This window comes from Rhineura floridana, chromosome 1 (assembly GCF_030035675.1).
Source record: "Rhineura floridana isolate rRhiFlo1 chromosome 1, rRhiFlo1.hap2, whole genome shotgun sequence".
Classification (NCBI taxonomy): Eukaryota; Metazoa; Chordata; class Lepidosauria; order Squamata; family Rhineuridae; genus Rhineura; species Rhineura floridana.
Window position 1 is genome coordinate 164456686 of NC_084480.1, and position 26128 is coordinate 164482813.

Here is a 26128-nt window from a genome sequence, read left to right on the forward strand (position 1 = left end):
AAGCATTAGAACAAGGAAGAGGCAAAGTAAACTTTAATATCATAAGGTTCTGTAGTCTACTGGCATTACTATCCCACAATACAGCTTGAGAAGAAAGTTTACAAGAACACTGAAGTTTAGAAGAATTCTGAATAAACCTTGGTAGGGATTCTTCTTGGTGTGAGCAGGGGTGTTATAAATACACAACTGGACAGTTACTAGTCATGTGATCAGAAGCAACATACCTCTGTATCAGTTGCTGGAGCTATTTTCTGTACACCCTTCTTGTAGATTTCCAGTAGGCATTAGGATGTCTACTGTTGGAAACAAAATACATAACTAGATATACCTTCGATGTGATCCAGCATAGCTCTTATGTTCTTATCTGTCCTCATTTCTAATCTAACTATATTTTTGTAAGCCATCCTGTATGGGGTCAGGGGGTGGAGGCAGTATGGCAAGCAAGTGAGGTGAGGGAGTGAAGGAAGCAAAGGTGGCAGGTGGAGAGAGGGGGAGGGCGGGCGAGCAAGCAAGTGGGCAGCAGGGGTGTGTGTGAGCGAGCGACATCAACTATGAAGAAGGCCGGTAAGCGCTTGCCGGGCCAGCGGCAGCCTGGGCAGATGGGACGCCGGTAAGCTGACTAAATGGGGCAGCAGGGAGTGCCTGGGGTTCCTTTTCGGAGTTACCTCTGTGTGTGCATGTGCGCGTTTGGGAGTCCGTGTATGTGTGTGTGTGTTTGAGAGCCGGGGGTGGTGGTGGTCCCTGCGTGTGTGTGTCTGGGAATCCCCGGCTGAAGAGTGGAGCGAGTGGAAGGGGATGGCGGGCACGAGTGCAAAGCCGCCGTCGTTACTTGTAAGAAGGTAAAAAGAGCCCTGCTGAGTCAGAGCAGGGCTCACCTAATTAAGCATCTTATTAACGACAGAGGCCTGTCAGATGCCTCTGTGAACCTCAGAAGCAGGACATCAAGGTAACAACCCTCCAGCTCTAGCAACCGATATTCGGAGTATACTGCTTCTGAATCTGGAGGTTCCATTTAGCTACCATTTCCAGAGCTTGGAAAAGTTACTTTTTTGAACTACAAGTCCCATCAGACCCAACCAGCATGGCCACTGGATTGCTGATGGGAGTTGTAGTTCAAAAAAGTAACTTTTCCAAGCTCTGACCATTTCTAATATAACCTGATTGACCTAAGCCCCGTCGGCCCCACTCCCAGCGTCCCGGGTCTCCAGGTGTTGACTGGGTAAGGCCTGAAGGGTTTTTTTATTTACCCGCGCTTGCTTGAAATCTAACAGAAACATCCACGCGGTTGGGGATCTTGCATTTTCAGGATTTCCGATCGCCCAGAGGGTTCTCCTGGCATTCAGACAGACAAAGGTAAAATCCCCCTTCAGACCATCCCTGGTCAAGTCGGGAATCGGGGACTCCCAAGCATCACCCTGACGCGGGTGGAGATTTGTTGTCTCGGGCATTCACGAAATCCTTCTTCAGCCCACATAAGCCAGTGATTGTCACGGTTTTGTGACACACTGAAATGCACATTTTCTTACTCCCAAATATAAGCACGGGCTGCAATCGTATTGCTGAATCGTAAGCACCTTGAAGCGTCGGGCCAAAACTTGAGGAAGCTGGGAAAGGCCGGGACCTCTACGCCCAGAAGCAATTCAGCCTGGCCCTGAGCCGTGGCCAAACCCTCCAATTCTTGTACACCTGCTGCATACTTACTTGTTTCTATTATCAAATTGGCGGTAGGAGCAAACTCAGTTTGCCCGTCCAACCAATGAGAAACCACGAACGCAGAGACTGGCACGCCTCCTCCCCTTTCCGAACGCCTACGACTAAACCGAATGGCTAACCGGCCTCACTTCCTGCCTGCCCATCATCGGGCTACGGTCACGCCACTTCTCCTCTTTCCAGTATTTGATCCACACCGAGCTGTCTGATTGGTTATGGAAAAGAAGTGCGGCTGAGTGAATGCGCTGTTTTGGCTTGTGACGCGCAAGAGTCGCTAAGGAGCGGGGCTTTGTGGGGAGGGGCGGGGTTTCGCGGTCAGGAGGTAAGGCTCGGGCTTGTGGGGGCGGAGCCACTCTGAGTTTGTATAGACGGTGACTGTATCACCCTTTCGCCTTCGCACATCTTTGCGCTCAGTGTGCCTAGCCATGCAAAAAGTAGCCGTGATCACCGGTGCCAGCAGGTGAGGAGGGGTCTGGGAATGAGAGATCTCAGCTTGCTTCTTGGGTGAAGTTAACCTATTTATATGGTTTAATCAAAATATTATAGTTCATCTGTGCGGGTCACGACCCCAAAACCTAAAAGTGCTTATTAACTCCTATGGAAGAGTGGATAAAACCTCTTCATTTGAAATCTGTCGGACTTAACGATGCTTAATCGTACCCGGATAATTTCGCCATAGTAAAAAATCTTCTGGGGCTTGGTAGAGAGTTCAACGTACATGAAACTGTAGTAATGTTGTCTTTAGGGGGATAGTGTGGAGGTAGGAATAAGGAAACATGTGAAACAAACAGAACCCTATACAGGTAGTAGTGCAGTATATCAAAGTGATAGAATTATATCACACACGAATAACTTCTTAAAAAAAATTAACTTAGCCTTGTGCCTTCAGTTCTACTTCTTTTGTATCCATCAATCAAAACTGGAAAGCAGAAGGGTGTTTACTGAGCCGTTGTAAAGGACATTAGAAGAGTGCTAGTTCTTTATATTTCCACAAGTGAAAGGACTAGAAACTTTATAAAAACAAGCAAACTGAACTTTTGAGGTAGGAACCTAGAATATCCTGGGGGGGAGGAGGCAGACCCTGCCTATAGCCCTCTGTCATTTTAGTGTACAACAGCAATGAAAAGGGTGAATTTCACAGAAGGGATTATTAGGAAAGTGTCAAAATGTGTCTAGGAATATTGTTTTGTTGACTGTGAGATTTCTGTGTTAAATGTAGACTGTAGATTTGATAAAATTTGAGAGGTGATATTTGCATATTGAATCAAAGTTTATCACTAGATTTTAATAATATAATAATGTGCTTTATATCTTGATGTGTAAAGAAAATATATATGTTTTGAAACAGCTGTACATTATTGAAAATAAGTGACTAATATTTGTAAATCCATGGTGTAGCCATATTTGGAAAGCTATGTATTCTGGTTGTCCTGTCTCAAAAAGGATATTGCAGAACTAGCTGAAAAGGGCAACCGGCAGTGCAGTGATTCTATACATGTCTACTCAGAAGTAAACTCCACTAGTTTAGCAGGACATACAGGTAAATGTGTGCAGGATTTCAGCCTAAGGTTGCAATCCTAACTACAGTTCCCTGGGAGTAAACCCCATTGCATTCAATAGGACTTCTGAGTAGACATGCTTAGGATTACACTGTTAATTGATCAGAGGACTTTGATGCCTTCTTTGTGAGGAAACATTGAAGTGTTCAGGTATTTTTAGCTTAAAATAAAGGGGTACAACAGAAGCTCATGAAACAATGGCCTATGGTTTACAGTGAACAAGTAGTGGGGCATGCTGCACAGGACCTCATCTGCCCTAGAGGTTCAAAGCAGTATTTGAACTTTAAACCATCATCGCTTTCCCCAAAGAACCTTGGGAACTATAAAGAGTGCTGAAGGTTGTTAGGAGATCCCAATTGTCCTCGCAGACATACAGTTCTTGGAGTGGTTTAACAATCAGTCCCTCTTCCCAGGGAACTCTGGGAATTGTTGCTCTGTGAAGAGTATAGGGGTTTCCTAACAACTCTTAACACTCTTAACAAATTGCAGTTCCCAGGATTCTTTAAAGGAATCCATGACTGTTTAAAATGGTATGTAGAGCACAAATGGGGCCAGCGTCACCTGCCTCCTCCTCAGAGCTTGGAAAAGTTACTTTTTTGAACTACAACTCCCATCAGCCCCAGCCAGCATGGCCACTGGATTGGGCTGATGGGAGTTGTAGTTCAAAAAAGTAACTTTTCCAAGCTCTGCTCCTCCTCCCTGTGCCACACCAAGAGGAAGCAAACCAGAGCACTGGCTTAGCTATGTGTGCAAAGCGACATCTCTAATTTGTTTCACTTCAAACAAACCACAAGTGGAAGCCAAGAGCTTACAGCTCCTGGTTTGTTTGAGGGAAACAAACCGAAATGCTGAGAAATGTCTTTCCTCCAGGCTGGGAATGAGAAGAGAAGAGGGTGCAGTTGAGCAGCATGCACCAGGGTGCTGCTCATTCACGGTAAATTATGGTTTGTTTCAAATCATGGTATACCATTGCTTGCAAACAGGACCATAGCCTGGCATGGAGAAAGAGCGTATAAAGAGATACTTTTCTTCCTCTCTTCCAGTATGACCAATAGTCAGGGATGATGAGAGTCCAACAACATTGGAGAGCCACAGGATAGCCACCCCTGCTTTCCCAGCTATTACTGATCATGATAGCTAAACTGAATTTCCGAATTAAGAGGCAAGGAACTTCTGAATATTGGATGCTGGTGGCAAACAGGGAAAGACCGTTACCTTCATGCCCTGGAAGCAACTGGCTGGTTGCTGTGGGAAACAGGATGCTGGACTAGATAGACCTTTGGTCTGGGCTCTTGTGGTATTAAATGTTAACTCATTCATTCTGTCCTTTGTATGAATGGACCTGTTGACATTAATTCTGTGTTGTGTCCTTGCCCCCTGCCTTTCAAAATTGTCAAATGGCCATTTTCAGAGTTCTTAAAAATATTTCTTAATAATCCTAACTTTTATTTTTTTAAAAAAACCATCCCCGTAAAAAATAATTTACAGTGCAATCCTATGCTTGTGTGATTATTCTATTACATTTTTATCCTTTCCTTTCTCTAAGAACCTCAGGGTTCTTTGCCCCTCTCACTTTATCCTGGCAGCAGTTCTGCAATCTAGGTTAAGCTGAGAAATAATGGACCCAAGAACACCCAGTAGTAATCTCATGTCTGAACAGGAATGTGAACCTGGCTCTCCATGGTTCACTTTAACCACTACTTTATCAGTGCTTAATGTTTAGTTTCAAATCCATCTGGAGGAAATACTACTGCCTTCTGGTCTTGAAGTCGGTCCATGTAAATCCCTTGTGTGCAGGGTCTCTTTAATTACTCAGTGGAAGAACGAAATGCACTCTGCACCTGTTCAGGAGCACATTTCATTTCATTTTTTTTACTACAGGGTTGAGCCATGGCAAAAATTAAGCCTTGCCTTTCAGTTTCAGTCTTAACATTCTCAGATCTCTCACTCTTTATCTCTCTTCCCAAGGGCTAGAAAATATATTTTCTGTATTTGCATATGTCCCAAAGAAATGTACCCAGGATTCCATAATTGCTTCTGAGTTCTTGCAGAGCATAATCTTATTTGGGGCATTGCTAGGAATCTCTGTTGCCAGGATTAGCTCAAGCTATTTGGCTGCTCCCTGCAAAAAGTAATTAAATTACCCTCTACAGTCTTGTAGTATAGAGTCAAGAGGGGTAGGAGGATTTGTGTTTTCTCCTCAAGTGTTTTCCTGTTTGTGCCCCCCCTTTCCTGATTTGTACGAGTGAATGGTGTTAAGGGAAGATCCTTTGATTCCATTCACTTGCATGGATAAGAGAGAAAAGGCTGCTGTTGGGTGGAGTGTGTTTGTGTAGACAATTAACTTCACACTGCAGACCCTTCTGTCTCAAGGGTCTAGAGTGGGAATGAACAATTGTGCTCCAGTTCAGTACAGACAACTGTACCCGCCCTAAGAATCCCAGGAACTTTAGTTTGTTAAGGGTGCAGAGAACTGTAGCTCTGTGATGGGTAAATTACAGTTCCCAGGATTCTTTTGGGGAAGTCATGTGCTTTAAAGGTAAAGTCAGAGGCAGCATGCTTCTGAAAACCAGTTGCCGGAAGCCTCAGGAGGGGAGAGTGTTCTTGCACTCGGGTCCTGCTTGCGGGCTTCCCCCAGGCACCTGGTTGGCCACTGTGAGAACAGGATGCTGGACTAGATGGGCACTGGCCTGATCCAGCAGGCTCTTCTTATGTTCTTATGTTCTTATGAGTACACAACCTAAACAAAATTAAACCATGGTTTATTAAACCATAGCTTGTTAAGCAAACCACTCATAAGCCACAAGATGCCCCACAGAGTATCAAATAAACCAAGGTTTCTGTTTTCTCAACTAGCCTAGAGTCCGTGGAATTCAGCTTTCACAGGCAACAGTTTGTGCTGCACTTTGGCTTGCGTGACCTCTTTGCTAGTGGAGAGCTCTTCTCTAATGCTGGGAGAGACTATATATATACATTGTTATCAACACAGAGGCCTGATTCACATGTCATGCTAAGCCAAACCATGGCTTCATGTGAATGTGCAGGCTCAGGGAGAGGAGATTGTGGTTGTTTGCTCCTTCCCAGTTGTTTGCTTCCTGCCCCGCTGAGCTAAGCCATAGTTTGGCTTTTCATTTGTCCAAATCCAGGGTTGTGGCTTAGCTTTCCAGGCTAACCACAAGCTGTAACCAAGGTTGGTATGGTTTATGGCTTGTGGTTTTATCTTGGAGAGGTAAACCACAAGCCCAGGTTCAGATGTCATTCTAAGCCAAACTATGGCACAGCAGCAGAACTACCAGGGAGAAGTGAAGTGGCCTCAGTCTCTTCTCTGGGAGCCCACACTAGGCCATGCTTTGCATGACACGTGAAGCAGGGAGAAGATTATGTTCTATTTGTTCATCCATCCAAATACTTTGTACCTGACAGCACAATTCATTGTGAAATTTGAATGGAAATAATGGTGGAGCAAAGAATTTGAGGCATTGTTTTTGTCTGTTATCTAAAATGCTGTGTAGGTTTGAGCTGCTGCCTTAAATTGTGCTGCTGCTCATTTGGGTCATTGCATGATGGTGACAAGGGAGCAGCTAGAGGTCTCTGTTCCACAGAAATGAGACTTGAGCTGATTAAGCAGACCAGTTGCACTTCATAACTGAGTGACTGAATTGTGCAGTGACCAACAAGGCACAAGTGCTTATTGGGATGGGCACATATGGAAAAGGGGATTTCTGCACATTTTCAAATGTCGATGTTGTTGGACTATAGCTCCCATTTTCCTTGGCTGTTGGCCACACTGCCTGGGGCTGTTGGGAGCTGGTCCAACAACATCTGGAGGACCACCTCTGACTTAGAAAGAAGGATGCATGCAATACCACTGTACCACTTTTGCCCACTGTTACAATACTTCCCAGCTAGGGAGATGGGGGTTCATTTATATAGTTAAAAGGGGAGAAATCTCCTTTTCCATATGTGCCTATCCCAATAAGCACTTGTGTCTTTGTCACTGCACAGTTCAGTCACTCAGTCATGACATACCTCTGGTCTGCTTAATCAGCTCAAGTCTCGTACATGAGGGTTAACTGAAATGAAAATGGACTGCCTTCAAGTTGATCCCCTACTTATGGCGACCCTAAGAATAGGGTTTTCATGGTAAGCAGTATTCAGAGGGGGGTTACCATTGGCTCCCTCTGTGGCTAGTTCTCCCCAGCTGGCTAGGGCTGCTTGCCACAGCTGCACAAGCCAACCCTCCTTGTCCGCAACTGCCAGCTGAGGGGCAACTGGGCTCCTTGGGACTATGCAGTTTGCCCACTGTGGGGGTGATCTTTAGCTGGCCCTTGACACCCAGGAGACACGAGCGGGGAATTGAACTCACAGACTCTGGACTCCCAGCCAGGCTCTCCTCCCCACTTTGCCAGCTGTGAGGGTTAACTACTGCTCCCTAAAATAAATAAATAAATAAATAAGTAACATCTCAATCAAAACTTATTTCAGGATGAGGTCACTGATACTGTGTTAGATTATTGGCTGGATGAAGCAAATATGGATTCAGTCTGGGTAAACAAAATCAGACAAGGATCAATAGGGCTGTCAGGGCTCAGGATTTGACCCAAAGTCAGGTTTTAGCCTCCCTCTTGGGATCTCCTGGGGAAGGTGTTTAATCTCCCGGTATGGAGCCAGAAGCAAGGGGGCAAACTATTGTGCACAGGGCCCGTACCCAGCCTTTTTTCTCTGCCCAAAAGATTATGCTACCTTATTACATGTCATATTTTTCTAGTCTTAATATCTTTCTCACTTTTTCTGTGGGAAAGTATGAGAGATGAATAGCTACTTTATGCTGAATCAGACCATCTAGGTTAGCATTGTCTGCACTGATGGGCAGTGACTCTCTAGGATTTCAACCTTTCCCAGCCCTATCTGAAGATGTTGGGGATTTAACCTGAAACTTCGGCTTGCAAAACAGATGCTCCACCCCTGAGCTATGGCACTATCAATACAGGCAAAATAAATATTTTGAAAACGCACGGTAAGCAATAGTCTGCACCAGAGGACAGGCTTCAGATCTGGTTTTCTTTTCTTAGTGTCTGCAGGCTTTGCTTCCTGCTCCAAGGGCCCCTCCTGAGGCCTCAGGCTCCACTGCCTCAGTCTTTGGGTCTGGGTCACAGGAGAAACGGGAAACCTATAGACACGTCAGAATAGTAGACTTTTGGGTCCCCAGATGTTGCTGGACTGCAATTCCCATAATTCCTGACCATTGGACATGGCTTGGGCTCAGCAACATCTGGGGACCAAGAGGTTGGGAAAGTCTGGTCTAGAGCTTAATATGGTGGTCACCAACCTTTTTGGCAAGTGTGCCTCAGTTTGAACTCAAAGTGTGAGAGAGTGCCTCTTTAAAGCACAGCATAAATGTAGTCTTCCCTCTATGCCTGGGGCCATTTTGCTTTTGGCTTACTGATCCAGGGAGCAAGCAGCAGCGCAGAACAGAGAAATCAGCAGGAGCATAGGCCTTACTCTATGCTAGTCTTCACACAGCTGGCGCCCTGCAGATGTTGCTAGAATACAACTCCCATGATCCCTTATCATTGGTCATGCTGGCTGGGCCTGAGGGGACTTGGAGTTCAAGAAGATCTGGACAACCACAAGTTAGGAAAGGCTGCTGTACGCTCTTTCCAAAGGATATACTGCTCCAGTCTAGGATGACCACAGATACCCTTTGTCACTTGTGATACCAGTGCCTAATACATGCAAGACGTTACATATGTTCTTGGTGTTGGTCTATCACATCAAAAATAATAATAATTTTGCATACATACTTATCTGCCTCTCTCAGCTTCTCCAGATCAGCTACCTTGGTCTCCATGGAATGAACTTGTTTCCTGAGATCCAGGAGTTCATTGCACCAAGCACACAACTAGAACAGCTACCTCACACTCATTCTTTGTATCAGTCTGTATAATCCACTGGATAGCTCCTGCACACCGACTAGCTTTATGTCAACCCTTATTGCTTATAAGGCTTGTTTTCTTCAAAAGCTAAGGACTTTTTTAAAAAAACAAAAGGCAGTATACAACCTTGGCCTCCTTGCCCTACTTAGAAATGATGATGGGTGTTTATAGAATCATAGAATCGCAGGGTTGAAAGGGGCCTATAAAGTCATCAAGTCCAACCCCCTGCTCAATGCAGGAATCCAATTTAAAGCATACCCAACAGGTGGCTGTCCAGCTGCCTCTTGAAGGCCTCCAGTGTTGGAGAGCCCACCATCTCCCTAAGTAATTGGTTCCATTGTCGTACCACTCGAACAGTTAGGAAGTTTTTTCTGATGTTCAGTAGCACTCTGGCCTCCCGTAACTTGAGGCCATTATTCCATGTCCTGCACTCTGGGACGATTGAGAAGCGATCCCGGCCCTCCACCGTGTGACAACCTTTCATGTACTTGAAGAGTGCTATCATATCTCCCCTCAGTCTTCTCTTCTCAAGGCTGAACATGCCCAGTTCTTCCAATCTCTCCTCATAGGGCTTTGTTTCCAGTCCACCAATCATCCTTGTTGCCCTCCTCTGAATTCATTCCAGTTAGTCTGCATCCTTCTTAAAGTGTGGTGTCCAGAACTGGATGCAGTATTCAAGATGAGGCCTAACCAGTGCCGAATAGAGGGGAACCAATACTTCACGTGATTTGGAAACTATACTTCTGTCAATGCAGCCTAAAATAGCATTTGCCTTTTTTGCAGCCACATCACACTGTTGGCTCATATTCAGCTTGTGATCAACAACAATCCCAAGATCCTTCTCACATGTAGTATTGCTGAGCCAAGTATCCTCCCATGCCATGAGGAATACACCAAAGGAAGCCTAATACCAGTTAATGCCATGGCTACACCATGATTATATACCAAAAGAGTCCGCTGACTTGGAAATTAAACACACATACATCTAAGGAACATGTCAGGAAGGACAACTCTGGAACATTTCAAGACTGACTCTGCTATTAGGCCTCAGGCAGCTGATTTTAAACCTCATGAAAAGGCCTCAAATTCAAATATCCAGCAGAAGGATCCCAGTCTTTTGAATTACTTTCTAAAAGACCGTTTGAATGCAGTACCTAGCATGTCTTTCCTTTAAGAACATTCAGGATTCCCAGAACAGTTCATTGGAGTCTGGCCACCTCTGGTAGCTGTCTGTGCTGAAGGCCTGATAAAGCATATTATATTGTTTTTGTTGTAATCTATACTTGCTGCTAATTAATGTTTATTATATAAATAAAGCGACTTAACCTATGGCATAAGGCAGGAGTGGGAAGTCTGTGGTCCTCTGCATGTTGTTGGACTACAACTCTCATCATCTCTGACTATTGGCCATGCTGGCTGGGGGCTGAGGGGAGTTAAACAACATCTGGAGGGCCACAAATTCTCTCTCAGTGAGGCAGAGGGACATCTCCCTACTAGTTTTAATAAGTCAAGAAAACAAGGACCAGAGCTTTATCAAAGGGCCTGCTTGGTGACTGCAGGCCCATCCTCATTATGTGGGGCTACGCAGAACACCCAGAAAGAAGAGAAACAGTTGCAAGCAGACAGTTCCTGGTTTTGCTTTAAAGTGAAAGTTTTCACTTAGGTCTAGGAAAGTAACATTGAATTAGGCCGTATGGTATGACCGCAGGCTGGACATTTTACACTTACCTGTCTGGAAATTATTGCTGTTTTGGTTGTCAGAGGACTCCCTGTTTTCATGAGTAGTGTTAATTGCCTGAGAGTATAGTGCTGGGTGCTCCATAGCAGGCCTTGACAGTGTGTGGTCTTACTGTTCCTGTTGTAGTGGTATCGGTGCTGCGCTGTGTGAGCGTCTCCTCCAGGAAGATGCTAGCGTCCATATGTGTTTAGCCTGCAGGAACATGGAGAAGGCCAACGCTACCCGTAACAAACTGTTGTCCTACTATCCCAGTGCAGACATCAGCATAGTTCAAATCGATGTTGGAAAGCTTGAATCTGTCCTTCATGCAGCAGAAGAGATCAAGACAAGGTACATGAGAACATGGGGGCACTTTGGATAGGCTGCCTGTGGCTGTCCACTAAGGAGCAGTTCTTTTAGCTTGTCACCCTTTCCAGGCCATGCCTGTGTTCCAGGGTTTTGCAACCTTGGATAACTCCTGGAAGGGTAGTCATGTTAACCTGTATGTAGCAACTAATTACCTAAAAGACTAACTTCTTAAGGCAGAACTAGATTCAGGTCTGGAAATTCTAGCCACCGATGAACAGCCACAGAACAGCAGGGGTGGTGGTGAACATTTCCTATTCCCAGTGTCGTTTCCACAAGCACACAGTTGGGAAGCTTGGCTAGGGAAAAGTAGGTGAAGGAGGGGGTTACGGGAAAAGGCCAAGCACACAGACATGCATTGCTTTGCAGTTATTGGTGGTGACCTGGGTTCCCAGACCATATCTGCGGCCATAATCTGGTTCTGCCTTTATTGTGGCCCAAGCTGTTGTCAGCTGTAGGAAATGGCAGCTTATGCCATTAGTTCTGTTTCTCTTTGATGCCACAGGACTCTTTCTTCAAGAGTTATAAGCAAAGTTATAACAAACATCTTGCTACCCCAGAGAGGTATGAGGGACTTTCCTTACTTGCATTTGGACCACTACCTAATACTGTTCTGCCACTGTGTAATGTATGATGGCTGAAAGCCAGTTTATACAATCGGCAGAATCAAGTTAACTTCAGGCTACAGGCAAAGAGAGATTGGATGTTTTAATGCTCTAGGAGGAAAACTTGCAGAAAGCTAGTGTATTTGGGGAAATGATTCAGCATAAACTCCACAGGCTTATGTGTGTCAGGAGGGTTTCCCCCCCCCCGAGGGAATCTTTCCAACCAGCACCCTTAAATAGTTAGGACAAGCTTGATCACTTGATTCTGCAAATTGGCCCTAAACATCCTGGCCAAGAAAGATGTGGCATTGGACCAAACATTGGACATTAACTTTTATATCAACTGCTTAGGTTTTATGCAAACCGCTTAGAGGTTTTTGGTGGTTAAGCAGTATATCAATCCTGTTAAATAGTAAATAAATTTCAAATTGTGGGGATGCACCAATTCTGCTTAATTGGTGTTCAGTGCTGTTTTTCTCTTCTTGCAGTAACCACCTGTTACTTTCATTGTGTAGATTTCACCATTTGGATTATCTCTTTTTGAATGCTGGGATCATGGTAAATCCACGTATCAGTGTTTGGGCATTTATACGTGGCATCTTCTCCAGGTATAATATATATATATATATATATATATATGACTGGTCAGTTGCTCTTCTTCATTTTCTGCCTGGATTTGTGGATGGGAGGGAAGGATTCTGTGAATGTTCTAGTGTAGAAGAGTTACGTGGGGAGGGTCATCAAATGAGAATGAAGACCTGGCCTTACTGCGTATCTGTGCCCACCATTTCCTATGTAAGGGGTCTCTTTTCTGGGACAGAACACTGCAATTTGATACTTTCTGCTGCAAAATCTAACTTCAGGCTGCCCTCTTGCTTTCCTTTCCTGCATGTAATACAGCTGGAACATACAACTGGTAGGTTAGAAAATTTGAAGGCTCCTCAGGGTGGTTTGTGTTTACCTATTTTCTAGCCTTCACTGTTACAGAGCTACATTCATTATATGACAGTAACAGTACAAGGATCAGAAACAAGGAGTAAAATCAAACAAGGCCCACATTAGTTGTCCCCCAACCAAATTCTCTTCTTTCTCATTTTATCTGTCAAGAAGGCTTTCTTGCCCCCTGGCTCCAATGTTGCTGATGTGAAACATGTTAGAAGCTATGTAGACTGCACAGTGAGTTCACTTTGTCTGTGCATGAGTGTGTGTGTGTCCAGATGAGTAGCCATGTTAGTGTGTTACTCTAAAACAACAGAATCTTGTGGAATGTTGAAGACTAATAAATTTGTTATGGTATAAGTCTTCATGGATTAGTGTCCACTGTATCTGATACATGAAGTATTATACTCACTTGGCAAGTATATATGGGAGTGGGATTGTAAGCAGTGTGGTCAGAGGGAAATGCAATGCAAAAAAGGGCTCTGACAATTATGTCATTAAAACGTAATTTGGGTCAGTCTGAAGGAGTCCCATTCAACGTGCATTGGGTTACCTCAACAGGGATGGAAACCCTGATTGGGCAGCAGCTCAGCTGGCCATATGCCTAAATGCAAGTTATGAGATACACGGGTTGGATCCTGACTCCAGTCATACGTAGAGTAGATCCCTAGAAATCAATGAATTCACTTATTTTATTTTATTATTTGATTTATATCCCACCCTTCCTCCCAGTAGGAGCCCAGGGTGGCAAACAAAAGCACTAAAAAGACTTTAAAACACCATAAAATAGACTTTAAAATATATTAAAATAAAACATCTTTAAAAAACATTTTTTTAAAAAGCTTAAAAAACATCTTTAAAAAAAGGTTTAAAAACATATTAAAAAGCAATTCCAAACAAAGACGCAGACTGGGATAAGGTCTCATCTTAAAAGGCTTGTTGAAAGAGGAAGGTCTTCAGTAGATGCCAAAAAGATAACAGAAATGTTGCCTGTCTGATATTTAAGGGGAGGGAATTCCAGAGGGTAGGTGCCACTACACTAAAAGTCTGTTTCCTATGTTGTGCAGAACGGACCTCCTCCTAAGATGGTATCTGCAGAGCGCAGTGACTGACTGTGTATATAAGACAGTCTTTCAGGTATCCTGGTCCCAAGCTGCATAAGGCTTTGTACACCAAAACTACAATCTTGAACTTAGCCCTGTAGTAGCTAATAGGTAGCCAGTGCAATTCTTTCAGTGGCAAGGTGACATGTTGGCGATACGCTGCCCCAGTGAACAGTCTCGTTGTTGCATTTTGCAACAGCTGAAGCTTCCAGAGCAACCTCAAGGGTTCCCCACATACAGCACATTACAGTAATCCAGCATGCAGGTTACCAGCGCATGGAGAATGACTATCCTGGTCCAGAAACAGCTGTCTTACCACTGAGGTCACCTGGGCCTCCAGCGACAAAGATGGATCCAGGAGCACCCCCCGACTACAGACCTGCTGTTTCAGAGGGACTACGACCCCAACCAAAGCAGGCAACTGACTGATTATCCAAACTCGGAAACCACCAACCCACAACATCTGTCTTGCTAGGATTTAGACTCAGTTTATTGGCCCTCATCGAGCCCACCACCGAGTCCAGGCAGCGGTCCAGGGCTTGCACGGCCTTGCCCGATTCAGATGCTGCAGAGAAATAAAGTTGGGTATCATCAGCATACTGCTGACACCTCGCCCCAAATCTCCCGATGACCACTCCCAAGGGCTTCATATAGATGTTAAACAGCATGGGGAACAAGATGGTACCCTGCAGCACCCCACAGCACAACTGCCAGGGGGCCAAAAGACAATCACCCAATGCTATGAAAACGACCCTGGAGGAGTTTGAAAGTCTCCCCATGCTTCCCCTTTAAGTTCCTAATATCAGAAGTTTAAAAGTGGAGCATAGGGAGACCTGCAAAGGCTTTAAGACAGCCCCTGTGCTCCCAGTTGAGGCTCAAATGGGAGGGAAGGACAGGACTGCCTTAAACCCCTTTGCAAAAGCTCTGAAGTAGCTGTCCTTATTGGGCTCCTGAGTAAACAAAAGACTTGCAAGCAGCAACACCAGCCTGGTCAACAACCAAATCAGTATCCAGGGCCAGTCCAAGATCAGAGGATGAGGAAGGAGGGAAAGTCAGAGCAGTCCAAGGCCAAGGACAGTTAGTCCACGGGCAAAGCCACAGAGCAGGGCTGGTGCATTCTGTGGGTCAGGTTTGAGACTGGCAGGAAATCAGTTAACAGGCAGAGTACAATGCTGGGACACAGATACAATTCCAGCAGCTCTTCCAACCTTGCAGTGGGGTTTTTGAGCTGGAGTTGCTGGAACCACCCCCCAACCTCAGCGGGCTCCTCTCAGCCAGAGGTCTCTGGGAGAGGAGGGTCTTATTCCTGAGGATACCTTTACTCTTGAGGAGTACTTGCCTATAGCTAGGTACCTCTCTGGATGGACTGGGTTTCCATCTGGTGTTTGAGGCGCCAGCTCTCCCTTGAGTTTAGGACCCATTTGGCCTCAATATTAGAGGCCAAACCCACACTTGGTGTGGACAGCCCTTCCTGGGTCTTGTTGCAGGACCCTGGCTCCTTGCCCCCATTTGGAGCCTGACTCAGGGCTAGGTATAAGTCCGGAGCCTCCTGGCCAATCTCTGATGAGGACTCCTGGCTGAGCCCTGACAGCAACTACCCCCTTCTCCTTTAAAAATTGGAGTGAGCAGACTGGGGGGGGGGGAGTCATCCCATCCATCACCCACCTGCATGCTCCAATGTTTAAAGGAGAAGGGGGGCAACTCTTTCAAAGAGCGCTTCTCATTTGAAAAGCATTCTTTGAAGCAGTTCTGCTTTAAGTGAGCAGGTGGGTGTTGGGGGAATTCCTGACCCCTCCCCTGCAGTTACTGCCATGCCCACTGGCCCACTTTAACAAGATGAGCGGGGATTAAATCCTGCTGCCTTGGCTGCAGAATCCTGTTTGTGCTGGAAACAGGGCATGCAGCCAATGAGGATTAAATCCTGTCCATCAGCTACTGTCTCTAAAGATGTCAGCTGATGGGTGTGGTTTGGGGAAAATGACTTCCTGGAACAGGTTAGGCCCCCTGCTAGGCCAAGATTAACCCGCAGGCTCCCCACCCTTGCTTTCATTGGTTATTACTAACTTAAGACCCATTAATACTGATGGGTCTACCCTATGACTGAATCCAACCACATACACACATGTATATAAGATCTCTGAACCCCTGTATATGACAGGAAATGTGTTTTCATACTGGACAGTTAGCTAGTCCAGTGAAAAAAGTACCTATTGTGGAACACATATGACATTTGCAGTTTGCCTGCCTTTGTCACTGTAGTTAGAGACACAGGAAGACTCTCGCAGTCCTGTTATAATATCTTTATCTGGAATAAATTGAGGATCACATTCCCTGTTTTCAAGATCTTGCATTAATTGTTCTTCTCTTGTTCCTTGTCCCTTCAAATTCTCACCCTTCCATTGGCATCCTCCTGCTTGTCAAGCCTAAGATTTCTTCTTCTTCTGTTCCTCCATCTCTTGAGTTCTTGTACTGTTCTTTGTTCTGTGCACTGCTCTACCTCCCAAGGAAGAGGCACTTTTTATTTGACTTTATATTCAAACAGCGGATGAGACTTACCTGCTGTGAAACATTTCCTCCTAATTCTTTTTCCCTTTTGTGCCTCTGTCCTTCGTATCACATTATTCTTTTCCTAGCATCTGTCTTTGTGAGCTTACAAGCATTTTATCTTATGTAAGGTACTTTTTAATAATAATAATAATAATAATAAACTTTATTTCTACCCCGCCCTTTTTCCAATTGGACTCAGAGCGGCTTACAACTAAAAACAACACCATTAAAATATACAGAAGTATACTTTTAAAAAAGAATTAAACTATGAGAAAAATTAAAACCATAAAACATAGGTTAAAAACAGCGGACAATTTAAAATAATAAAATCATATAATGTAGTCACCAAACCTATGACACTTAATCCTGGTCGTTCTCTATCCCAAATGCCCATTGAAATAAAACAGTCTTTACTTGTCGCCGGAAAGACGGCAAGGAGGGAGCTGATCGCACCTCACTCGGAAGGGAGTTCCACAGCCTAGGGGTGGCCACCGAAAAGGCCCTATCTCGTGTCCGTGTCGTATGTGCTTGTGAAGGTGTGGGGAGCACAAGAAGGGCCTCACCAGAAGATCTCAAATCCCGGACAGGTTCATGTAGGGAGATACGATCTGTCAAATAGCCTGGACCTGAGCCGTATAGGGCTTTGTAGGTCAAAACCAGCACTTTGAATTGTGACCAGAAACAAATTGGCAGCCAGTGGAGCTGTTGTAACAGGGGAGTTGTATGGTCCCTGTAACCAGCCCCGGTTAGCACTCTGGCTGCAGCTCTTTGTACCAGTTTAAGTTTTTTAAACAATTAAGTACTGTGAAAATAATAAAAAGTTAGCATAAAAATGGGCTGGACCTTAAAAAAATATCTTGACATGTGCATATAAACATATGACAGCTGCAAATGCTTTCTTTTGGGCCTTGTTACTTGCCTCCTTGATTGAGATCCCCCACATTCTCAAATACGCTTCTGTAACCATGTGGACTAGAAAGTTTCTTGTTTGTTTTTTATTCTTGGGATTCTATCACGTTTCCATGGACTGCAGAGTGTGCCTTCTAGGCTTCATGTGAGATAATCAAATGCAACAGAAAAAAGAGTTCCAGTCTCTTTTTAATATTTATGTGGAAGGGCATTTCAGCAGATGCATCACCTTGTCTCACCCATCTGACATAACAAGCTGCATCTGCCAAAATTCCTCCTTATACAAAGCTGTCAAAGGTACAGGAGCTCTTACTCCTGTATAAATTATGTTGTGTGCCTTCTCAGTTATCCAGGCTGCAAACTCTTCGTATTTTCCTGCTTTCATGAAGTCCGTTCTGTACTTTCATTCATTCCTTTTTTTTTTTGTGAGTTCATCCTTTTTAGAAACTGGGAAGACACACAAATTCAAAATGTGAGGACTGCATGATGTTAGAATGAATGGTATTTTGTATCATCTGCATTCTGTCAAGCCTCCTTTGATCTCCTTGTTAGACCAGTGCATTGAGCTAATGTTCCCAGGGAAGAATTCTGAAATGGCTTAAAAATCTAATCTGTACCTTAATGACTGGTTATTTTATTGACACTTGTATCCTGCTCTTCCTCTAAGGAGTTCAAAGCAACACACATGGGGTTCCCAGGTGGTCTCCCATCCAAATACTGACCAGGCCCAAACCTGTCTAGCTTCAGTGATGGAACATCCTCAAGTGGAACAAAATGAAGCAAAGTCCTCTTTTGCCCAGTATGTGCTCCTTCATGTGTGACATGGAAACTGCATTTTGCCTTGACTTTATATAGTAATCTTTATTTGCATAAAGTTTACATCCTTCATCTTTTGTCCTGATGATGACCCTGTAAGGTAGGTTTCGCTGCCAAGGAGTCAATGACCAGGTATAGTTACTTGCCCACGGTAGCTGTAGCCCTTGTCTCTGTCTGGCAACCCTGCTGTGTACCCAAGATAACTTCAAATCAGCCTTCCATTTTTATGTTTCCTGCCAACTGCACGTGCAAAGAAATCACAGCTTGATTCACCTAGTCTTGCATATTTCCTCCTTTACCCCCCTCTTCCTATCTGCTATCCCAAATGTCTTTGCAGCGCCCCTGTAACTGGCACTACCTCTCCACATCACCAACTTCCTTACCATTGGCCAGCTGTGCAAATAAGGTGGGGAACTTTCCCCTATTTCCAACTGCTGTCTGCATGCCCTAAGCCAAACCAGCTCCCCTGCACAGACACACACCATGCTGTCTTGAGATCAGAAATGGTTAATAAAAGATTTTTACTCTGCAGGACTCCTGACAACATCTCCACTGGATTTTTAAAAACTGCATGCAAAACTGCTAGGTTTGTGCTTGTTGTAGGAGAAGTAGGCAACTCCACTTTCCTCTGGACCATTCCAGACTTTGTACCACAAGAATCCCAAAGTATCAGGCACTTCATTGGCAAAGAGAGGGGAAAATTAAATTTAAAGCAACTTTACTATCTCTATAGGACCGCATGTTGAAAGCACAACTTAACTTTAAGTTGGCTTATCCTGATTGTTAACACCTGCCACAAATTCATCCTTTCAAGTCAGCAAATTACTTTTAAAAAGATTCAGAGGAAGAAATATGCAAGATTGGGCAAAACAAACTGTGATTTCTTTACTCCTCTATGAGACTGATCATAGCTTGTTCAACAAACCATAGTTTAAGTGAGCTGTAGCTTAGCATTGTGTGTGAATGTGGCCATTGTTTTTGAAATCTTTGTTTTAGAACAGCAGCCCTTTGTTGAACTGAAGGCTGCCATTCTAATTTGCTTCTACTTAAGCCATAGCCTGGGAAGTCAACTGAAAACTCTTTCAAATTCAAGCACAGCTATTATATTTTTGTTTCTGCAGCTGTGATCTAGAGGAAAATCATGCACGCAGCTAGGGGTTCATAGAAATTTCCTCTGCTACTGCTTCCACTGCTGAAAAGAATGTAAGAGCCCAACTGGATCAGGCCAAGAATCCATCTAGCTCAACAACCTGCTTCCAACTATGGCCAATCAGATGGTTCCAGAAAGCCCACTAACAGACACTGGTTTGCAGTTTAACATGTAAAAAGTAAATTGCCTTTTCGGCACATAACGGGAACCACCAAGAACCTCTGTCTCTTATTATATTCTGTTAACTTTCACTGTAAACTTGGGGACCACCTCAAAGTCCACCTGGGATCAATGGTGGGCCTTTGATCACAGTTTAATAATGTTCCAAATAAAAAACAGCTAAAGATCCTGTCATTTCCCACAGTGAAAATTTGCCTTTTTTGCCATCATAAACTTCCTCTGGTTATACTCACATTTAGTAACAAGAAACAGGACCGTAATATTGGTTAGTGTTTTTTTCTTAAGGGTAGCAGTCCTCTCTTCTGCAGAATCATCTATAACCTCTTTTCCTGTTTTCAGGAGGATGTTCCAAATGCTGACTACAGCAGAGGGGCTGATAGGCCAGGAAGACAGGGTCACTCCAGATGGCCTTCAGGAGGTCTTTGAAACAAATCTCTTTGGACATTTTATGCTGGTAGGAAAGCTTTTCCTTAGTATATCTCATACATCCAGGTGTTGTATACGTATTGTGAAACGTTGCACTAGGTGGTGACCTTATATATTATGGAACACTGCCCAAGCGGTGGCTTTATAGATGGTTGTGAACAATCTGTTCCCCACTTCTATGTTGCCTCTATTTAGTTAATTATAGTGGTATATCAGATGAGCCTTTCTAGAGGATGCATTTTAACGTCTGATAATTACTGTTTATCATTCAGTGTAATGGAATGTCTCTGGCCTTTGCTAGTCTCAGAATACTGAGCACAATAATTCTCAAAAACTGCAGAAGTCTCAGTAGATTTGTTCTCTTGGTTTTTAGTATGTGGTCTGCTAGGGTCTTGATACAGTAGGGCCCTGCTTTTCAGCGGCCCGCAAATATAGCGGCTTTCAGTTAGAGTAAGGCCACTCATTCTGCGCTTGTTCCGCTTTTATGGTGTTTTTTGGGCGTCAGGCACTATTTTATTGACAGATTTCCGCTTTTGGGCGGGTTTTGCTTTTCAGTGGGGGTCTGGAACGTAACCTGCCATATGAGTGGGGCCCTACTGTAAACCTGTTTTTGCTGTATGCTTGCTACTGTTTAAAACCAGGAAAGCTGCAGTGAAGAGTGCCTTCCATCAGCTTCATCTGATGGTCCAGTTACAACACTATCTGGACAAGAATAGCCTGACTTCTGTTGTCTACACTCTGGTAACCTCTAGGCTAGATGACTGCAATGCATTATACATGGGGGTGCCTTTGAAGACTGTTTGGAAACTACAGCTGGTGCAGAAGTCAGCTGCCGGCAGATTGTTCACTGTGGCAAGAAGTTTGAGCATATAACACCAATTTTGGGCCAACTGCACTGGCTACCTATTAGTTTCCAGACTCAATTCAAAGTGCTGATTTTGACCTATAAAGCTTTATATGGCTCAGGACCCCAGTACCTCAAGGAGTGCCTTGCCCCATCTGAACCAACCTGGACCCTGCATTCAGCATCTGAGGCCCTTTTTTGTGTGCCCCCTCCGAGGGAGGTGCAGACGGTGGTGATACAAGAATGGACCACCTCAGTGGTGGCCCCTTCCTAACACTCTCTCCAGGGAGGCATGCCTGGCACCACCATTATCTGTCTTTAGGTTGCCAGGCAAAAACATTTCTTGGCATTCGGCTCTTAATTTTGGAGGCTTTTTGATGTTGTAGCCTCTTTTAGGAGGTGGGTTGTCCCGTCACCTTTTATATATATGTATTTTTGAAAACGTTTTATTTGTTTTATTGTATATTGAATTTAATCTTTTTATTGATTGTAAGTTGCTTTGGGTTCACTTTTGTGAAGAAAGCAATTAATAAATGTATTTAATTAATTAATAATAGTGGCATCAATTGTATAGAACCAGAGCTTCACAAAGCCATTAGACAAATTCATGGAGGACAGGACTGTCAATAGCTACTAGCCGTGATGGCTGTGCTCTGCCACCCTAGTCAGAGGCAGCATGCTTCTGAAAACCAGTTGCCGGAAGCCTCAGGAGGGGAGAGTGTTCTTGCACTCGGGTCCTGCTTGCGGGCTTCCCCCAGGCACCTGGTTGGCCACTGTGAGAACAGGATGCTGGACTAGATGGGCCACTGGCCTGATCCAGCAGGCTCTTCTTATGTTCATGGCTTCTTGTTTTTGCAGATCCGGCAGCTGGAACCTCTGCTTTGCTGTCATGAAAAGCCCTGCAAGCTTGTCTGGACCTCTTCAGTCAATGCCCATAAATCTAACTTCAGTCTTCATGACTATCAGCACAGGCAAGGTACAGAGGCCTACAGTTCCTCTAAATATGCTACTGACCTCACAAGTGTGGCTCTGAACAACCGGTTCAACAAGCAGGTGAGAACCATCCTGTTTTTGTGCTTTCAAAATGCTACTCATCTCTTCCCTGTGTTGGCTGTCCTTCTGTGGAAAGCAGAGGATGCTGGCACTTCAGAAAAGGTGGTGAGGTATAGCAAGATATTGTGGCTGCAAAAATCCATATGACTCCAAAAATAGGCTTTCTGGTTCATGGACAATGCCTGGTCAAATTTCTGAAGTCTGAGGGTCGGGAAAGGGGAGCTGTATCAGAATATCAAGTCCTGCATTGCCCCTTCTTGTGAAAAATGGAAGCAAAATAAATTATGCACATTAAGGCATTGTAAGCAAAGTTGTTTAACGCAGGACATTTATAATTTATACAGGACATAGAATTTTAGCTTTTTTTTTGGTGTTGGGTAGGTGATGATGTGAGACATTGTTATCCGTTATATTCTCTTCTCTCTTCCCGCTTTTCCCATTTCTCTCTCCACAGGGTCTGTATTCTAGTGTCACATGTCCAGGTGTTGTGATGACTAACATGACCTTCGAAATCATGCCCTCTCTTGTCTGGAAGTTACTTTTTCCCATTCTGTGGCTGGTGAGTGTTATGGTCTTCTGACACTATAGTGAATCCTTAAAATAGGTTTGTGGGAACTAGGGGATTTATTCAGATTGAAGAATAAGTATAGGAAAAAGGCTAAGTTGACCAAGGGCTCAAACATATGAATTTATGGTGTAGCCATATTTTATAGTACTAGAGAGGAAGTCCTCTTCGATTACCTGTTTGGGCTATGACTGCTAATATTGGGCAGAGAAGGGTGATATTCTTCCTTGCCTTTTTGATCTCCAGCCCCAGTGCCATGGAGTGGAGAGAAAACTAACTTGCTTGCTTTTCTCTCTCCCCTTACCTCCAGTTCCGCCTTTTTACTCACACGTATACACTGACGCCGTATAACGGAGCGGAAGCACAGGTAAGATGCTTTGACATGTGCATGTGGCGCATGCTGTCTTTTTTCATCTGTCTTGGTTTGTTTGTTTGTTTGTTAAATTTATATCCCGCCCTTTCTCCCAGTAAGAGTCCCTGTGCCAAGAGGTTCCCAGCCACTTGATTGCCTCTTTTGGGAATCTTGGCTGGCTGTTTCCCTCAGCCCCCACCCTCATGGTGGAAGTAGGAAAAAGTCTCTTGCTGATCTTGTTGGTTTTGGTCTGAAGCCATGCTCATTTCATGCCACTCCCCTTCTTTTAAAGTAACAGACAATAAAGTAATACAATATAATAACTAGGGAGGCTCTGCCCCCCACTCCCCTTGCCAACTCACTTACCTTGCCTGTTCCGCCATAGCTGTCCTGCACCACCACTGTCCCATGCCACTGTGTGAAGAATTACTTTGTCTGTCCTGAATCTTCTGACATTAAGCTTCATGAGATGTCCACGAGGTCTAGTGTTATGAGAGAGGGAGAAAAGCTTTTCTCTATCCACTCTCCATGCCATACATAATTTTATACACTTCTATCGTGTCACTAAATAACAAAACAAACACTACATATTGAGATTCTCCTCCCCCTCTGTGCTTTATAATGTAACAGACAATAAAGTAATACAATATAATAACTAGGGAGGCTCTGCCCCCCACTCCCCTTGCCAACTCACTTACCTTGCCTGTTCCGCCATAGCTGTCCTGCACCACCACTGTCCCATGCCACCCTGGAACAGCGCTGCCCTGCAGTGCACCTAGGTCACACTCCGGACTCCCATCTGCCCACCCAGGCTGCTGCCGCTTCCCCACATCATCACCTCCTCTGGAGAAACTCCGCCACTGCGTAGGCTGTACACTGGCCTCCCGCCCACCATGCTGACCCACCTGGGCTGCTGCAGCTGCCACGTAACCACTGCCGTGCATAAGCCGCCTGCCTGCTCGCCAAGGCTGCTGCCATTGCTGCCTTGCCTGCTTGCCGAGGTGGGTGGTGCAAGTGGTGTGCAGGTGGGGGAGCATTCAAGCTGCAATGCATATAGGCAAAGAACAAGGTATGTGCAGAATATCTTTCCTTCACTTAGAGCCAGGGCTGTGGAGTCGCAGTCGTGGAGTCGGAGTCGGGAGCAATTTTGGGTGGAGTCGGAGTCGGTAGAAATTTTTTAAAATATAAATTCAAAATGTCAAAGAAGCTTCCCATGGAGTCAGCTGTAGTTGAGCATTTCACCATAACTCAAGATGGAAAACATTTTATGTGTCAGTGTATGACACAGGACCCAGATGAAGACAAATGCTGTGATGCCAAGATCAGCGCATATTCAGGCAGCGATAAAAATGCTCCTATGAGAGCTTCCAATTTAAAAAGACATTTACAGCGCTTTCCAGGGCTGTGGAGTTGGAAGCAATTTTGGGTGGCAGCGGAGTCGGACAGTAGAAAAATAGAGGAGTCGGAGTCGAAGGTTTGGTGTACCAACTCCACAGCCCTGCTTAGAGCAACTCAAGCCTGTCCCCACACAGTTAGAGCTAAGGAACAAACATAAGGAGTGTTCCAGGACAGATAGCATAGCTCTGACACAGTCTTGAAACATGGTACCTCTTCCTTTTTCAAAACCTGAGCAACGCTCTCACCTCTCATGACACTTTGAGGTAACAGTCAAATTTTAAAATCTTACTCTGGCGTTTTGTCACTGCTGCAAAGGTTTCTGCCAGTACTCCATACCTGCTCATTTTCTCCTTCTGATGCCTCTTCCCCCCGCCCCCTCCTTGGGCAATCTAGCTTATGGTTTTCACTGGTTTTCAGTATTTCTGAGTTTCTTGATTACTTCTAGTTTGAGTCTTTTTAGCTCCAAATTGTGCCCTGCAGAGGTTCTTGTCATCGGCAGGGGTTGTCTTGAATGAAGAGCACTGGAGACGAGAGAACTGCTCATTTGCTTTGTATTCCCTCTAGATCTGGCTGTTCAAGCAGAAGCCAGAGTTGCTGGACCCACTGGTGAAATTTCACAGCTGTACCACGTTATTTGGAAAGAATTATGTCCAGATCCGCAAGGTAAATAGATCCCTTTGTGTGAATTATGCTGTGACCCTTGTTACTTTAACACTCTTGGTGCATGCTATGCCATAGAAGCAACACAGCCGTGTCATGAAGCGAGGCGGAGCAGCCATTAAGGAAGCAGACTGCTCTGCAGAAGCCTCATAGAAATGAATGTTACTCACCTGCAGCGTTTGAGACTAGCAGGGCTAAAATCAATGTTTCTTCTTATGCACACCTGTAGTTGGGCCAACCATTATGGTATTCAGTTCCTAGACACCATTAAATAATGGGAGGGAGTGATGAGTATGGGGCCCTGTAGTGGGGAATGGCCTGTTGTAAGGGACAGAAGCCCAAACTGGTCCTATTAAACCTTTCCTGATCGCTGCTGGGCTGTGTGTCTTTCAGATGGATCTCAGCGAAGATATTGCCGAGAAGTTTTACAAGAAACTGTTGGAACTAGAGAAGCAACTTCTAGCAAGGCACAACAGCAAGCAGCATAAAATGTAGCAAGACTAGACAGGTCTCTAGTCACCATTCTTCACGGCAATGAGTTTCTTTCATTTGGAACTTAAAAGTCAGACTTTAGTGTTTCTCTCTGTCTCTCCCCCCGCCCCCCCCAATTTGCCTTTGCCACACAGATCTCTCTGGAGATCGGTCATGGAGCTGAAGTGCTGAAAGAAACCAAAAAAAGTCTTGTATTTAGTCTCTGTTCCTCCATGTATGTCTTTATAATGCCTTTTCTCCCCACTAACTGTAATGTCTTTAATTCACTCCAGTGTTTGTCCTTCCCAGTTACTTGTCTCCTAAAGCCTGCGTATACCTCAGAGCAGGACTTTTCTCAAATAATAAATAAAATGGATGGTAGATGTATCCTTGTTTAAGAAGTGGGCACAGGGATGGGCACAGTCCTGCAATTAGTTGTGTCATACTAGCTACCCAGAACACATTGCTGGAACCTCTAGATCAGGGGTTCCCAAACTGTGATCTGTAGACCACCAATGGTCCATAAGCTTTATTTAGATGGTCTGCGGCATGTCTGTGGACTAGTGGTTGAAGACAGGAGATAGCACAAGTATAGCATTAAATATGCATGTTGATTTTTAATTTTATTTTTACTGCTTTTATTTTTTAAATATATAATTTTATTGATTTTACAAACTAAACAGATTCCATAACAAATGCATCTGTTGAAATTTGAAAAAACATAAATAGAATATATCTCAGATTGAAAGGTATATCCAACTTTTCTCCTTTCCACCAAAGGAAACTACCATAAAGAGAACAAAATACAATAAAATTGAAAAT

At 44.4% G+C, this 26128-nt stretch overlaps 1 protein-coding gene across 6 annotated transcripts; it reads left to right on the forward strand.

Moving 5' to 3' along the window:
• The first annotated feature begins 536 nt into the window (after positions 1–536).
• HSD17B7 (hydroxysteroid 17-beta dehydrogenase 7) lies at positions 537–25693 on the forward strand. Of its 6 annotated transcripts, none has more exons than XM_061584053.1 (10): positions 537–610; positions 11070–11273; positions 12382–12501; positions 18059–18190; positions 19877–19991; positions 21666–21860; positions 22315–22419; positions 22736–22792; positions 24740–24838; positions 25229–25693. In XM_061584053.1, exons 1-10 carry the CDS (start codon positions 552–554, stop codon positions 25328–25330), a joined length of 1188 nt encoding a protein of 395 aa, XP_061440037.1. In that variant the 5' UTR covers positions 537–551; the 3' UTR covers positions 25331–25693. The 6 variants fall into 6 exon arrangements, with proteins under 6 accessions (XP_061440037.1, XP_061440056.1, XP_061440045.1 ...); XM_061584072.1 differs by having other exon boundaries at positions 12409–12501; XM_061584061.1 differs by lacking the exon at positions 537–610 and adding an exon at positions 2038–2170.
• Positions 25694–26128: the final 435 nt, after the last annotated feature.